The sequence below is a fragment of the Portunus trituberculatus genome, chromosome 18 (assembly GCF_017591435.1).
Source record: "Portunus trituberculatus isolate SZX2019 chromosome 18, ASM1759143v1, whole genome shotgun sequence".
NCBI classification, from domain to species: Eukaryota; Metazoa; Arthropoda; class Malacostraca; order Decapoda; family Portunidae; genus Portunus; species Portunus trituberculatus.
The window spans coordinates 21,594,704-21,611,439 of record NC_059272.1 but is presented as its reverse complement, the minus strand read 5'-3'; the positions used below and the strand labels follow the sequence as shown (position 1 = coordinate 21,611,439).

Genomic DNA, 16,736 nt, shown 5'->3' with positions numbered 1-16,736 from the left:
TCAAATATACGTAAAGTTGTGAAGTGATAGATGTTTAAGAATCTTCACGATGAAGGTACACTCAAAAACATTAGAAAGAGAGATACTAAAGCAATAAGATGGCAGTTGATACTTTAAAGGGTTAGAGCGGCTACCCTTATACATATATGTATAAGGGATAATAAATGTTTTAATGTTTCAATGTTTTTTAAGAACTGGCCGCATAAGCTTCTAACAAGAAGAAAAGGCAGATGTTGATATAGTTGGAAAAGTTTGAGCAAGATATGAACATGGAAGAATAGTTTTTGAGAACAATAGGAGGGACTGCATCAGTTCCATAATCCTTTCTATGGATTGCGGGCATGGGAAACATTATTAGGAATAAGTTTAATAGGAGTCTTAAAACAATCAAAAGAGGAGAGGAAGGAACAAGCTGAATTATCCAAAGTTGAGATTTAGCAAAGGTTTATGTGACGAAGAGTTCAGATTTAGCGATACTTGTCGATGAGAAGGCAGTGATGCTGTCACATTGAAATATATAGTAAACCGAAGGATGAAGAAGGAAACCTTAAGTGTTAAAGGCCAGGAGGGTGGTTAGCTTTGGAAAGGATTTGATACTGATGACTGATGAAGGAGTTTTAGCTAACTGAAGAACAGTCTTTGCATGTTCTGGCATAGAAATGTAAGGTATAAGTATCAGTTTCAAAACATAAAAGGCAACATGGACATATATTGGCGCCTACACCCGTTAGTGTTCCTTTGTTCTTTGTTCTTGTCGATTATTTTCATACCTCTCTCTCTCTCTCTCTCTCTCTCTCTCTCTCTCTCTCTCTCTCTCTCTCTCAAACTGAAGTTTTAATGAAAGGCACAGATATCGTAATATGTCAAATAGAGCAAGTAGTAAAGGCTATTCTAGAAATATCAAAAGTTCATGCAAGACATATTAGACATAAACCTTCCATAATTGTATCCAGAAAAAAAAAACAGAAAACCATCGTCACGTTGAAAAAAAAAAATAGACTTGTTTGTTTGTTGTGATCTTATGCAACTCTCAATCATTCAATATTACGATCTGGCAACGTTTTCGTTTACGGAGCGAATGAAGTCACTGAACGATAGACAATTCCTCAGAGTGGTGTCAAGGTCGACTACGTTTCACTTGATGCAGACTTTTTTGTACAAAGACTGGTATACCTTTTTTTTTTTCTCTCAGACTGGTTGTGTTAGGTCATTCCGCGGTACAAATTAAATTAGGTCTTCTGAGGCAAGTATATAAGATCAGACAGCAAGAGAGTTAACAAGAGTCACACTCGCCGCGCAAGATGAAACTTGTAAGGAAGCACACACTCCCAACTTAAATAGTTCATTTACCTTAAACTTGCGCTGTAAACAAAGCGACCCATTTAATTTGAAAATTTTCACACATATTTAATGAAAACTTTTGAATGAAGACAATATACCAGATCTTTGTGTACGTATAGGCGAACCTGCGGTGTTTGGTAAGGTGGTATTAACCCTGTTTTTATCCTTCCCTATCAGGTTTTGCTGTTTATTACCGTGCTGATGGCCGTAGTGGCTGTCACGTGCAGCCCTCTTCCTAGCTATGAAACCAGCAGTTACGGCTACAGTCAACCCCGGTACAACTATGGAGTCGTTACGGCCTATATTCCCACCATCAGGCGTGTATCCTACATTCAAGGACCGCGTTTCTTTGGGCCAGATTTCCAAGGGCGCAGTTTCGGAAGATACGGCTACGGAAATGGACATTCTTACTACTAACAGAATGCTGCAACAGTGAAGTGGCAAGAAACTGCACGGTGATAAAATAAACACAAGTTATATTTAATAACCATCTTAGCAGCTGCTGGTGCTGAAATATTTGACTCCTTTTACTATTGTTCATTTCCCTTTCTCTCACCTCACTCAAATAAAATGTCACGGTTACCCTTACTGTCTTACTCACTCACATTGAATCATGGTCTATCAACACACACACACACACACACACACACACACACACACACACACACACACACACATATATATATATATATATATATATATATATATATATATATATATATATATATATATATATATATATATATATATATATATATATATATATATATATATATATATATATATATATATATATATATATATATATATATATATATATGTGTGTGTGTGTGTGTGTGTGTGTGTGTGTGTGTGTGTGTGTGTGTGTGTGTGTGTGTGTGTGTGTGTGTGTGTGTGTGTGTGTGTGTGTGTGTGTGTGTAACTTGATGCACCAGGTTTATGCGTTGCTTGCCTTTAATGTGCAGAGACGTTCATCTGAAAAGAGAGACAAGCAAATGAATGAAATTAAAATTAATCAACGCGAAAAAATAGTGACAATAACAACGATGATGATAATAATAATGATAATAATAACAATAATAATAATAATAATAATAATAATAATAATAATAATAATAATAATAATAATAATAATAACAAATATTAATGTTAATTATAATGATAACTTACAACGAACAACTTATATGTATAGTGATCAGCATTTATCAAACTTTGCAGTCTTAGCTAGAGATGAGATGCAAAGTTTCTAATTAGATTATAAGCAAAGGATAGAAAAAGGATACAGTCGAGTGTCAATGAAGAAGAGGGAATAGTTACCTAAGAGGTTGTGTTTAGTTGATTCGTGGAAGAACTGAGTTTGTAAGTCATTGAACAATACTAAGTTTGCTCTGCCACAATCAGAAATTTAAGAGATTAGATGTCAGGCGTTTAGTGATTCCTCTGAGTGAACTTTACTTTTGAAATAGTTGGACGCGTATAGATATGTGGAAAGGTGCGGGTGTTAGCATCAGCGTAGGAGTGGATAGGCAGGAAATCAAAGCAACAGAACGGTAGTTTGAGGGATCTGAACGGTCACTTTTGGGGGAAAATGAAAGTACGCAAACTTCCAGCAAAAAGGAAAGATAAATGTTCATAGACAAAGTGCAAACACGGACAGGGTTGCTAAGGTTTCTTTTCCTTTTCTTCTTTTTCTTTTTAATGCCAACCCTGCTAGGCACTGCTCTATCAGTAACATCGCCAGAGTGGAGTAAAAGTCAACATTCCGTAGTGTAACACAATATAATATTTCTTAAAGGACAAAATTTATCCAGCTTTCTCTCAAAGAAGGTTTTCGTTAACGCTGTTTGACCTGTTGGCTTTTTAAGTACGTTTTATTCAGACAATGTATACTGAGGTGTGCTGGTTGAGGAACAATGGATTGCGCAGTGTGACCGGTAGAAACGCCAGACTGGAAGTGACTCTAAAGGGCAGTGACCTTACAGATCTCGCTCCCCGTCCCTCCTCCTTTACTTTATTTGATTTTGTTTCTAGGTTGTGTGGTGACAATCTTTTCTTAATCCATGGATCTACACAATGTGGTCTGAATCCATGTTTAATTCTAAGTAATTTTTGTTTGCATGCCATAAAATATAGAAAATAAATCAATCAATTAGTTTATGCTGATAATTGCCAATCCATTAATGACTGAAGGGTAAGATGAGTAACCTAGCTATGATTCACTGTCAGTTGAAGGCATATATACTCCTAAATAAATTTTTCGATTCAAACAAATGGAAAAAAAATATATGAAAGGTAGAAAAAAAACATTTAAGAAAAACAGAAGCACTGGTAGAAAAGTAAGCTAAAATTTATATAGTAATAATAGAAAGACCATGTTGGAAAGAGGCTAAGAGGAGAGATAGTAGCTGATGAAGAAAAAAAAAAGCTGCCTAACTGGAACAGAAGAGAAGACTTGTAAGGTAAGGGAAATCATACACGAGGTGATGTGGAGCGAAGTGATTTCAATGTTTGTTAGCAAAACTAAGCAGAATGGCAGTAAAACAAAGCCCAGAGATTATGTGTGTGTGTGTGTGTGTGTGTGTGTGTGTGTGTGTGTGTGTGTGTGTGTGTGTGTGTGTGTGTGTGTGTGTGTGTGTGTGTGTGTGTAATTAACCTCGGTCGCCTGCTGGTCACCCAGCCAGTCTTTCCCATTACGGAGCGAGCTCAGAGTTCATAAACCGATCTTCGGGTAGGACTGAGACCACAACACACTCCACACACCGGGAAAGCGAGGCCACAACCCCTCGATTACATCCCGTACCTATTTACTGCTAGGTGAACAAGGGCTACACATTAAGAGGCTTGCCCATTTGCCTCGCCGCCTCCGGGACTCGAACCCGGACCCTCTCGAGTGTGAGTCGAGTGTGTGTGTGTGTGTGTGTGTGTGTGTGTGTGTGTGTGTGTGTGTGTGTGTGTTTGTGTCTGTCTGTCTGTCTATCTGTGTCTGTCTGTCTGTCTGTCTGTCTGTCTGTCTGTCTGTCTGTCTGTCTGTGTGTGTGTGTGTGTGTGTGTGTGTGTGTGTGTGTGTGTGTGTGTGTGTGTGTGTGTGTGTGTGTGTGTGTGTGTGTGTGTGTGTGTGTGTGTGTGTGTGTGTGTGTGTTATGAAATAAAATCGCACAGTCTTATGTTGTTGAAAACGTTAAAATTACTACCAGAATTTTTTCAAGAGAACAAACTTTCCTTGATGTTAGAAATAAAGCCAAATAACAACAATTTACGTTACGCGCATTTATGAGTGTACATATGTGAATGTTGTCAGGTCGCGCTATGAATTGTGAGACACCAATCCAGTCATTCCACGATTCCACAAGTCATCTTGGTGTCAAGGTCGACCGAGTTTCATTTGATAGTCATTTTGTGCAAATAAACTGGATTTTTTTTTTTTTTTTTTTTTTTTACAGATCTGGTGTACGTGTGGCGATCAAACGAGGTCCTGGTGAGTCAGTATATAAGACACGCCAGTCGTGTGCTAACAAGCGGTGCACACACATTCACTTCTCAAGATGAATCTTGTAAGCAAGCAAACAGTATTTTCTCATAATATTAGATTTCACTTAATTTTTCATTTAGACAAACTGTTTCATCACCAGGTATTACACAAAATGAACCGGGAATGTAGTTTGAAAGCTTACCTGTCTAGAACTTCTTTTTTTCCGAATGCACACTCTATATTTCTATGTCTTATTGACTATTCAGACAATCTTCAGGTGATTAGGAGCGCAGTAATATAATCATCCATTCTAAGAATTTCTTTGTTGTCCTTCTCTCAACAGAATTCTCTACTAACATTCTTGGTGGTGGCTATAACAGCAATCCTGGCCAGTCCTGTCCCATCGCCAAGCAATCTATATTACAATCAAGGTCATCATGGTTACGGCACTGTATACTACCGCCAAGTGTCCCCACATTACGTGCCGCAAACGTACTCATCACCTCTGATTCCAATTCACACCGGAGGGTACGGCTATGGTCAAGCATACTCCGGGTACGGAGGCAATTCATATTACCATTGATAAGGATGTTCGGCAATGTTCCAGACCAATGTTGATCACCGTCGGCGTCTTCACAACATGTTATACCTTATTTATTCCAGTTTGTCCTAAGCACCGATACACTTCCGATGCCTCCAGGTCACTTTTCATTTAGGATGTGAAGTGAATTAAATAAGAATTAGAAAAAATAAACAAATGAATAGTAAATGAAAATAATGACTTGTCTAATTTTGACCTCATGATTAAACAAAAGTAAAAAGTTGATGATAATATTCAAGTTTTATCAAAGTAAAACGGAAATTCCCACGTACTTTTAAGTTATTCCTCTAGAATTTGAAAAAAAAAGATAAGAAATATTTTTTTTTTTAATATTGCAGAAAATGAAAGTAAACTAGATGAAATATGAGTCAGTAAAGACACTGGAGTTGTCTCTGTTTCTAACTAGTTGCTAGAAGTCACGAGGAGGGTTAGACCTTGAAAGGTTTTGACACCATTAACGAGGGAGTATTTGGCTAGTTAGAGAACAGACTTGAAATAGTTCTTGGCAGAAATATAAAGTGCATGATATTCAGGTGATACTGATCTAAGCTTGTTTATCATATCATTCGTAAGAAACTTAATATTCGTCATAGGAAGCTGACTATGGTCTTGTTTTGAAGCTTAGAGCTGCATGACGTCATTATACATTTAAGAATACTAAACGCACAAAGAAGAGTTTCTTGAAATGACTGACTCGGACACTTCAAACAATACTTGACGTCAATTCCCTTTAAATCAAAGGTTTGCAAGAAACGAAGGTTTGTTGCATACAACTTTTCATTGCTTCAAATGGTTCATCTCTGATTCCGCTGGCACAAAACTTGGTCGGTCAGAACTAGACAAAACTAAGGTTACATTTTCTCTGTGATTCCGGTGTGCACAAAAAGACCAACGCTTACGAGACCAATACTTTTGGTTTATCTTTGTAGATAAGCAATCAAATCACGCTCGAATGTTAATTTTCTGTTATCATTATAACCAGAAATGGGAAAGGTTCATGAAATCAAAACTGTACTGGAAAAGTTGCGCTAATTGCTGCAGATTTACACGTCTCCATACTAAAAGCAATTACAAGAACAGGGGTAAAAATAACATCATATTTGGAAACTTGCTAATTAAGATGCCTTTGAACTAGTTTTTTTTTTTTTTATTAAACTCTCTTTTGGCGAGCAAATAAAAGACTTAAAAATAATATCGAACAGAGACTGTATCTCTTCAAACCCGCATTTGCCTTCACTTCTATTTTGACCGACATGAAAACGAAATTTGCGAGAATATAATCAGAAACGTGAAAGGAAAATCGATATTATTTTCTTTAAAAACAAAACGTTACTCAATAACTTCGATTCCTTATTTTGAATGGCTCTAGTAAATTGATATATTTCACTTTCAGCCATGCCACGATCACTGACCTTAAGATTTTATCTGTACCACTTATGCACTTACGGGACTGAAATGCCTCTTCCTCATTCCCCACAAATGCCTTACTAACAAACATAAATTTAACATCATTAACCTTGTATTTCAAGGAATATTAGATATCACTTGTATATTTGATAGCAACTCTCTTTTGTACTCCCTCTAATAGGCCTATATCCCTCCATTGGTATGGGCACCAGACCTGTATCGCAGTCTAAATAGACAAAGCTCAAATAAAATTGTAGTATTACAAAATTATTTTAATTTTTTCACCTTATGATGAATCGTTTTGTTGGCCATGTTTTGTTTTTCCTTATTTTTCCTTATTTCTTATTTATTTAAGTATTCATCTATTTATATAAACATTCAATAAATTCATGAAACATAACATTCCAGTATAGTGACATTACAAGTAAGATTGGTAGGACGATAGCTTAACATTAATGTGTCCAAGAGTCAACTGATTCGTTCTTAGAGTCATCACATATCACATATCATATCAAATATTACTCTTTCCTTGCTTTGTACATCTTTTCATACATTACATAATATCAAAACTGAATTATAGTATCCGGCAAAAGTTTCAAAAATTCATTATTTTTAATGTCACAAATTACATACAGAAACAAGGTTACCAAGAGTTACACAGCACAACACATGCTAGTAATCATTATCACCTCTCAAAATTTGCGCGAGAAATGCCAATGCATGCATGAACTATTAATGGAAGTTGGCGTGTACAGTGGCCCAGTGGGCGTCGCCTCTCGTAGCATGCTCAGCTTGCGATGCTTTCAGGAGGCACTATGTGAATAAATGTTTTTCAGTCTGGAAAATTAACGCTGCAAACATTTTTGAGCTGGATTTTAGACAGAAAGTAGCTTCAAAATGACACCATCTATGTTGATGTAAATATATAAATAAAATAACTTACCACTTAATGATTATTCGATAGAAGAAAAAAAACATCGCCGCAGGAAAAACATCTGTAGGAAAGGCGTCTACAAAACTAAAGAAAATAAAGAAAATGGATGAATATAATAAATAAATAAATAAATGAATAAATAAAAGTCACCACAGGAAAAACATCAACATGATAGAAGTCAGCAAAACAATAAAATAGCCATTAAAATATAACTCGAGTACAAATTGTGTTATTGACACACTAACTTTTCCTTGTGCAGCTTCATCTTTCTTCCGTAACACGACATTAGATGAATTAAAGGAAAGTCACAGGAAATGTCTGGAGAAGGTCATGATTACTCAAGGTTTTGTATGAAGGAAGCAGGAAGTTGGTGGCGTGCCCGTCTGGCCTAGTCACGACGCTCAGGAATCACCAGTCGACACTAGGCAGTCATCCTATGTATATAAACTGGTCCTCCAGCCACCACAAAACACTTCAACTCTTCCTGACGAACATGAAGCTTGTAAGTAGCTATGAAGACAACTGGGAAGACAAATGACCAATTAATAAAACTAGAATAGGAAGAAAACTCAGCTGACTGAAGCAATCTTAATTCTCATGGTGATACTATTTTCTTGCAGACATGTTTCCTGCTGGTGCTTCTGGTGGCAGTGGCGGTGGTATCCGGCGAGCCCCACTTTAAAGGCAAAGGGTTCGGCAAGAAGGGAGGTGGATTCCATAGGCGCCCCATACACGTAGTGCACCAGCCCGTGTATTACCCCGTCCACTACGGCGGTTATGGGGGAGGATACGGGCACGGCGGAGGATACGGACACGGCGGAGGATATGGGCACGGTGGAGGTTTTGGATATGGCCGGGGCTCCGGACACTTCGGTGGCTATGGGCGGTGAGCTCTTAGCAAAGAAACACCACCACGACGGGTCTGCTAGCGGCAGTTCAAGACAACCTCCTCATTCCGAAAAGCGGCATGAAGCTTGTTGTGGACGCCAGTAGCAATGTCATTTGTCGTCTTTGCTCATTAATATTAACGTAATGCATACAAAATGTACACACACACACACACACACACACACACACACACACACACACACACACACACACACACACACACGGATGAATTCTTGTATTCTAATATATATATATTTATGCTGAATAAACAAACTGTCCATGAATGCTCCATGTATACTTGATGCCTCTCCTGATCATGAAAAATCCACCGGAAGTTTTCAGATATGCCACAGAAAACGAATGTTGAGTAGGTGTAGTGAGCTCAGTATTACACCAACTCTCGACCACCAGCATGTCGGTTATTTTCTCTCGAGAGCCGACAAGTTGTGGTCACAAGAGGGTCAGCAAATCACTTTGAGTAGTTTACCAGCTATTTGTGTCTCTCTGTTGAGTCTGCCACAGTGAGTTCAATGGAGCTTGTCTTGAATAAATATGGCCTTACCTTTATTATTACCTTGATTAACCTTCGTGATCTGAGGTTGAGGTTTGGTTCAGTAAACCTGTGTAGGCCTCGAGGGTGCCTCGCTGTCCCAAATCAAGATGTTCTATCCCTTCCCTCCCAACTCACTTGCCCCATTTTTCTTTTTATCCAGCATTATTTTTTCTTAACAAATATCAAGTTAATTCATTCATTCGGATTAATCAGAATATCACTGAAAAGTCCAGTTACATTTAGCTTTGTTTGTTTTCAGGCGAAATTTCCCAGATTACAACAGTCCTCCGTGTGGCCAAAATCAGTCATCAATTGCCGGGAATAAATCTCCAGAAGCTGTGTGACCGCGTCTCGAGATCAGCAGTTGATCACCGTTTATGGAGTTCCTACTAGCAATCAGAGAGAAGACCGTGGACAGATATAAGTTTAAGTATCTTCTTGGGAGAGTAGATTGCAAAAGTTCAGAAAGAGAGGAAGAAAAATCAATATATATATTAGGTCAAAAGTTTGAAAGACTAGAGCCATCAGCCTTATCTAAACCAGCTTGAACATAGGGAAACCTGAACAAGCAGGCGTGTGTCAGGAGCTGCAAGTTTATGACAAAAATGGATTCTACTTGTAAAACGTTCACCGATAGCAAAGACATTTAAAACTTGTTTCGAAAAATACCAAAAAAGTCCAGAGTTGGTGAAAAGTTAACAAAGGGACCACAAGCAAGGAAGACGACGAGGAGTGAAGCGAGTGGTGGACTGGAAGATGGTTTTGAAGATAATCCTCAGCAAGGTGATTACATCTTTATTGCTTTTACTCACAGAATGTGTATGTGCTTCAGGATGCAAAGCTATTTCCCATGTATCAAAGCTACTAAATGAGCAAATGATGAGTCAGTGTTAAAACAACAGTATTACTACTGACGTGAAAAAAAACATAAAAAACGGAGGAGAGAACAGAGTAAATTCAATCTACAAATAAGTGGATTCGAGCATTATTTTGCCAAGAAATTATAAAAGAATCCTTATCCAGGTGCGCTGGGTATTCATGTTTCGTGCGGCTTCACTTTACGTGTCAAGGAAGTGTATATGGCGCTTCAGTGGGACTCGGTGGTTTGACTCAGGATCAATGGCGTAATGTTACAAGTATGTGTATATATTTCCACCCAACCTCCAATATGCTATCTCAATGAGTTATCTGACGATCAGTCAGCAGATAAAGGTATGTAAACTAAATGCAAAACACGCATCAGCTGTAATATTAGTTGGAGATTATTGATATCACCAGAACGGGAGGTTGAATAATGCTGAGTACTGCTACAAGTGAAAAGAACTTCCGGAGAAGACGAGTGAATGTGTGTGTGACCTCGCTTGTTAGGCAGCTAGAAAGATGTTTAGACCTTGACCAGCTTACCTTCTCTGACGCCATGTCACTGCGATGTCAATCGTTATTATTATAATTATTATTATTATTATTATTATTATTATTATTATTATTATTATCATTATTAGCAATCAATATCCTCCAGCGAGATGTGACGTTGGCAGTGGCGGGACGGACGGCGGATGGTGACACACTGAAGTGGGTGTCCCAGTGTGTGAGTGGAGCGAGACATACAAAAGTAAGACCAGCGCTTCTCTAGTGGAAGTGTTAAGTTACTTAGTGACTGATGTGAGAATGCTTACCCTATGTAAGGCACAAAACATGTCGGCATTTTCATCCTCATTTCCACAGTGTATATTGTATTGTAAGGTAACTTTTCATAGGTATTTGCATTATTTTAGATTCGGATGTAATCTGATAATATATATATATATATATATATATATATATATATATATATATATATATATATATATATATATATATATATATATATATATATATATATATATATATATATATATATATATATATATATATATATATATATATATATATATATATATATATATATATATATATATATATATGATGTTTGGTGAATTAAGGTTCATACTCTCTCGATGACTAGAAAAGAGACTCTTTTGACCACTCGATGATGACAATGTACTTTTACTCTTGTGTGGACGTGGTGAGAGGAACCTTAAAACGTACTGAAAGGTCACTGTTAATGTGTTAAAAAATGTGAATCTCCGGAAACTGACGTCTTGAAAGGAAATGCGGATCAAGGAAAGTCTCAAGGATAACTAGATAAACCACATATTTTTTTTGTGTATGTTTGATGAGGTTGGTCTCTTGAGTGTCGTCAATGACGTAGTAAATTTCATAGTATACTTTAAACCACAAGGGATCGGCAGACGACACTTGGCAATCAGCCGCCCAACAGTATATAACTTGGATGTCTCAGGTGCCTAAGCAACACAAACGTTCAGCCTCTCTCCTGAAAACCATGAAGTTTGTAAGTCACTCAACCAATGACTAAAACATGAAGGAACTGCAGTGTACGATGAAATCACAAATGAAAGAAAGTTTAGCACACACTGACGCAAACTAGTCATGTTTTCATTGTAATTGTATGTATTTTCTTGCAGACGTGTTTCCTGCTGGTGCTTCTGGTGGCAGTGGCGGTGGTTTCCGGCGAGCCCCACTTTAAAGGCAAAGGGTTCGGCAAGAAGGGAGGTGGATTCCATGGAGGTCCCATACACGTAGTACACCAGCCCGTGTATTACCCCGTCCACTACGGCGGTTATGGGGGAGGATACGGACACGGCGGAGGATACGGACACGGTGGAGGATACGGACACGGCGGAGGATACGGACACAGTGGAGGCTATGGATATGGCGGGGGCTACGGACACGGCGGAGGCTACGGACACTTCGGTGGCTATGGGCGTTGAGCTCTTAACAAAGAAACACCACTACGACGGGTCTCCTAGCGGCAGTTCAAGATAGTGGCCAAATCATTAGTCATTTTCGCCTATGACTATTAATACACTGGACAATCACACACACACACACACACACACACACACACACACACACACACACACACACACACACACACACACACACACACACGTTATATATTTTAAATTATTGATACAAAATAAAGCGCTATACAATAAATGATGCATTTTATAATACACCTTTCCTCATCGAAGTCTGGTGAAACAAAATCGGGTTAAGAGAAACAATCCAAGATGCATGAGCTTTTCTTATCAGGTGAGGATCACACGGATATTCGCTGTTTGTACACACACTCCTCTAAAACAACATCAACCACAATAACCCTCGCTCCATTGCTGTATTGAAGGCAGCCAGAACTAACAAGATGCGGGTAATCAACGGAAGAAATATGTCCGCGTTATAAACAACTTTGTACATTAAGTTCAACAACGGTTTCGACTGAATGGTGGACATCTGGAGCGAGCCCTTTACGTTTCCTCTTCCTTTTCTCATATTTAAGTCAAAATGGTTGTAAATCCTAAAATATTATTTTACCTTTCAATAAATGTGATCATCATTACTTTATCATTCGTGGCTCTTGACTCATGGCCGATCGTTTTGTCTCAACAATTGTAAAATATCCTGAAATAATTTTCAACAGCATCGACAGAGTACTTAAGAGACCAAATATGAAAAGTTCTTCATCTTTTTGTAAGTCACCAATGAACTCCACAAAACAGAAGAAATGAATTCTATATCACAAAATCCCAAGGGATGTTCTATCACATGGTCTGAGTTTTCTTGGAATCAGCAACTCGCCTGTAGAGATGAGCTTGTACTATGTATGAGTTAGGTTGGTCCAAGTTTAAAAGTTTCCAACACAGTGTTATCATTGCTATGTAACCTAAGTGAACATATTTTTTTTCCTCTAAATATGCCAATAAAAAGTGAATATACATATAACCAATATTACTAACTACTTGTAGGGAGGCGGTGGCATAGTGGATAAGGTGGTGAGCGTGGGATCGGGCAGACGTCTACGCGTAGGTTCGAATCCCACCACGTACAGTCTTAAAACACTTTGCCATTTGTCGAGTGGTTTAAAATTACCTACATGTCACCATGATACCCAGGTTCTAGGTGGCTACACTCAAGATGAGCTTGGGCGGTGATTTGTGCCCTAATATGGGTACCACTATAAATAAAATTGCCTGCGCCACTAATGGGCGTAAGCTGAACAGCGCTTCCCATACACTCTTCAAGTGTACCTACTTACCGTAAAAAAAATTGTAACATCACTGTCCATTCAAGATTTCGTAAAGAACGAACGTGTGTGTGTGACGTTTGACGATTTTTATTACCACTTTAAAGATCACCAGCGGCGTATACATAAGCATATGTATATAATGCATGAAATATGGAATATGCAGCAAGTGTTTAAAGGACACACACACACACGTTCGTTCTTTACGGAATCCTGAAAGGACAGTGACGTGCTCAAGGTGCACAAAGACATAGGAAAAAGAGTCGAATAAAAATTCCATGTTGCTCCCTGCCTGACGACACCACAAACGGAGGAATGGCGTCTCCTAACTCTCTTCAATGAGGCCCAGACACGCGAGACTGACGGGGACGGTGAAAAACTTATGAGAGAGCGCTCTTTGCCATGATCAATAGCGTTCCGTGAAGGAAGGCAAGGAGAGGGTAAGAAGCAAAGAAAAGAAAGAGTCCAGGACCGTTGGTAAGGAGAAAACGAACAAAGAAAATAAGATGAAAGTACGACAAAACACGTTTTTATAATCATTTGATTTTTAAATGTAGATATTTCTTTAAACATTGAATGACGACATTTTTTTTCATATGCAGAAGTTGCTATAATTAGAAACCTTTATAGTAAACAAATAAGAAATACAAATCTTGTTTGAAATTAAAAGCAAAATATAATCAGAACGACCAAAGACAAAAGATAAGAGAGCTGTGCAAAAAAAAAAAACTAAGGTCTTGAATTCTAATATATATATATATATATATATATATATATATATATATATATATATATATATATATATATATATATATATATATATATATAATAATTTGGTATTGAGAATGAAAGGTGTTAGTGTTTTCGTGGTGGCGTATTTTCCTTTGGTCTGTTCGCGTATGTTATTCAATTGTGTTGGAATTTATGTGTTTGTTTATAGTTGTGTTTATCGGGTCGTCCGTTGTGTTAGCGACGTGCAATGATTCCTTCCAGTTATTTATTCACGACTTCCAGAGCCTTTTATTGCCTCGTTCGTATTCATTTCCTCAGCCTTTTACTACTCCATCTTTCCTTACCTCCAGTCAGCCTTTTGCCTTACGTTTTTATTTACTTATTTATCTATTTAGCGTGCGTGAGTGCGTGCGTGCGTTCGTGCGTGAGTGAGTGAGTGCGTGCACGAGTGCGCTCACCTTGCTAGCAGGTCACATACTGCAAGTCACAATTACCGAACGGTCATCATGAACTTTGTCTATCTACGCCCTTCTATATTTCGTCCTTCATACTCGTATGTTTTCCAGCCCAATCCCTCCTTTTTGCTTTAATCCTTGCCACCTTCCTATTACCACTAATTAGAAGGTCGAGGGAGGAAGAAAGCTGCACAACCTTTCAAGAGTCCAAGGAAAGCTTCTCCATGGAAGTGCGATCTATAATATTGAAAATATTAGGCACTTGGCGGCTCTTCCTGTTTAAAGTGAATGTTCAACTTTTTTTTCATCTAATTAGAGAAGCGAGATGAGAGAACTGAGTCTATTATTACTTGTACATTATATTTCATTATCATAAAAATATTTTCTTTTTTATAAACAATGTTTCAAAGTCACACGCCCTACTGACCTAAAAGACATTCTCATCCAACATTTCTGAACTCGGAAGCACGCACGATAGTGTTATTAAAACGAAAATATCAAAGCGCTTCAGGAACGATATCTGATCAGAGAGACAGACACAAACTAACGATAGACTGCAGCCAATGATGAGCAGCTATAAAAGAATAGAGGACAGTGCATGTTTCGAATGACTTCAAGGTCAGTCAGTCAGTCAGTCAGTCAATCTCTCTCTCTCTCTCTCTCTCTCTCTCTCTCTCTCTCTCTCTCTCTCTCTCTCTCTCTCTCTCTCTCTTTATAATCTTGAATAAAGAAGACACTCGAGGGACACTTTACTCCAACAAGATTTACACACGAAACTTTAAAGCACCAAATCTCTGAGATTTACGAGGTTGCTCAGCGGTTAACCCGTTTTTCAAATATACTTTTATGTAGTCTTTCTATTACATAATACATATACTTCTGTTGATCTACATGTTGTCAATATTGATGAATGACTTAAAGTAGAAGCTTATTTTTTTCAAGGCTACGAACATCAAAATAATCCACATGCACATCAGAAATCAAGAACAACCTTTAATTGACGCGTCTTTCTGGTCATTACGTCTTACCTGAGAGAGAGAGAGAGAGAGAGAGAGAGAGAGAGAGAGAGAGAGAGAGAGAGAGAGAGAGAGAACGGGTAGCATATACTATACGTAATGTTTAATAATTCACAGCATCTCGATATCGATTCCATTACCCATTCATTTTACACGACCCACCTTCTCCTTGCCATATCCATAAATGCATTGGGTCTTGCACCTCCTTGATTATACCTAAGTACCTCGTTATGCAGATGTATACAAACACACACACACACACACACACACACACACACACACACACACACACACACACACACACACACACACACACACACACACACACACATACACACACACACACACAAACACACATACTAAGAAGAAAGTTATCATATTCTCTCTCTCTCTCTCTCTCTCTCTCTCTCTCTCTCTCTCTCTCTCTCTGGAAATGCGTGTGGTAGTGGTGGCAGTAGCGACGATAGTACTGGTGCAGATGGCTGTACTGCTAGTGGTATTCATGATGGGGGTAACTATGATGGTAGTGGGGCTGAATAAATGATGGCAGTAATAGGATGGGTGGCACTACTGACAGTTATGGTTAGTGGGAGTGAGAGATGGTAGTCTTAACATGTAGGGGCACTGTGGTGGCGGAGAGTGGTGATGAGTGATAGTGGTGGTTGTATATGAGCGTAGCAGCGACGGGTGGTTGTCGTGGTGATGGTGTTGGTGTTGGTGATGGGTGGTGGTGGTGGTGGTGGTGGTGGTGGTGGCTGTAGTATAACGAGCTGAATGTAACGAAAAAAATACTAAATGAAAAAAATATCTATTCACATGTGTTCCAATTATCACGTGGGAATGAAAAGCCCGTAGATTACCTTCCATATGTTTTTAGTCTGCTCTCGTTTTTTGTTTTAGATTTCTATACGAACTAACTTTATTCTTTTTTTTTCTTTATAAATTATTAAACTCTCTCTCTCTCTCTCTCTCTCTCTCTCTCTCTCTCTCTCTCTCTCTCTCTCTCTCTCTCTCACACACACACACACACACACACACACACACACACACACACACACACACACACACACACACACACACACACACACACACACACACACACACACACACACACACACACAGTTCATTGTTTTAATGTCCACCCCCCCTGTACATTTTCAGTGTAATTTTTTTACATTGCCAAATTAATAAACCGT

At 38.4% G+C, this 16,736-nt stretch overlaps 2 protein-coding genes and 2 long non-coding RNA genes across 4 annotated transcripts; all 4 read left to right on the top strand.

Moving 5' to 3' along the window:
* The first annotated feature begins 1,251 nt into the window (after positions 1–1,251).
* Positions 1,252–1,923, top strand: LOC123505740. The gene is made up of 2 exons (XR_006675247.1): positions 1,252–1,310; positions 1,519–1,923. It is a non-coding gene; the product is annotated as an uncharacterized LOC123505740 (long non-coding RNA).
* A 2,913-nt stretch (positions 1,924–4,836) lies between these two features.
* LOC123505671 lies at positions 4,837–5,588 on the top strand. Its single transcript, XR_006675229.1, has 2 exons — positions 4,837–4,892; positions 5,154–5,588. It is a non-coding gene; the product is annotated as an uncharacterized LOC123505671 (long non-coding RNA).
* A 2,628-nt stretch (positions 5,589–8,216) lies between these two features.
* LOC123505708 (holotricin-3-like) lies at positions 8,217–8,924 on the top strand. Its single transcript, XM_045257359.1, has 2 exons — positions 8,217–8,254; positions 8,373–8,924. The coding sequence occupies exons 1-2, from the start codon at positions 8,246–8,248 to the stop codon at positions 8,640–8,642; spliced, it is 279 nt and encodes a 92-aa protein (XP_045113294.1). The 5' UTR covers positions 8,217–8,245; the 3' UTR covers positions 8,643–8,924.
* Positions 8,925–11,505: 2,581 nt separating this feature from the next.
* LOC123505674 (cold and drought-regulated protein CORA-like) lies at positions 11,506–12,651 on the top strand. Its single transcript, XM_045257311.1, has 2 exons — positions 11,506–11,585; positions 11,719–12,651. The coding sequence occupies exons 1-2, from the start codon at positions 11,526–11,528 to the stop codon at positions 12,022–12,024; spliced, it is 366 nt and encodes a 121-aa protein (XP_045113246.1). The 5' UTR covers positions 11,506–11,525; the 3' UTR covers positions 12,025–12,651.
* Positions 12,652–16,736: the final 4,085 nt, after the last annotated feature.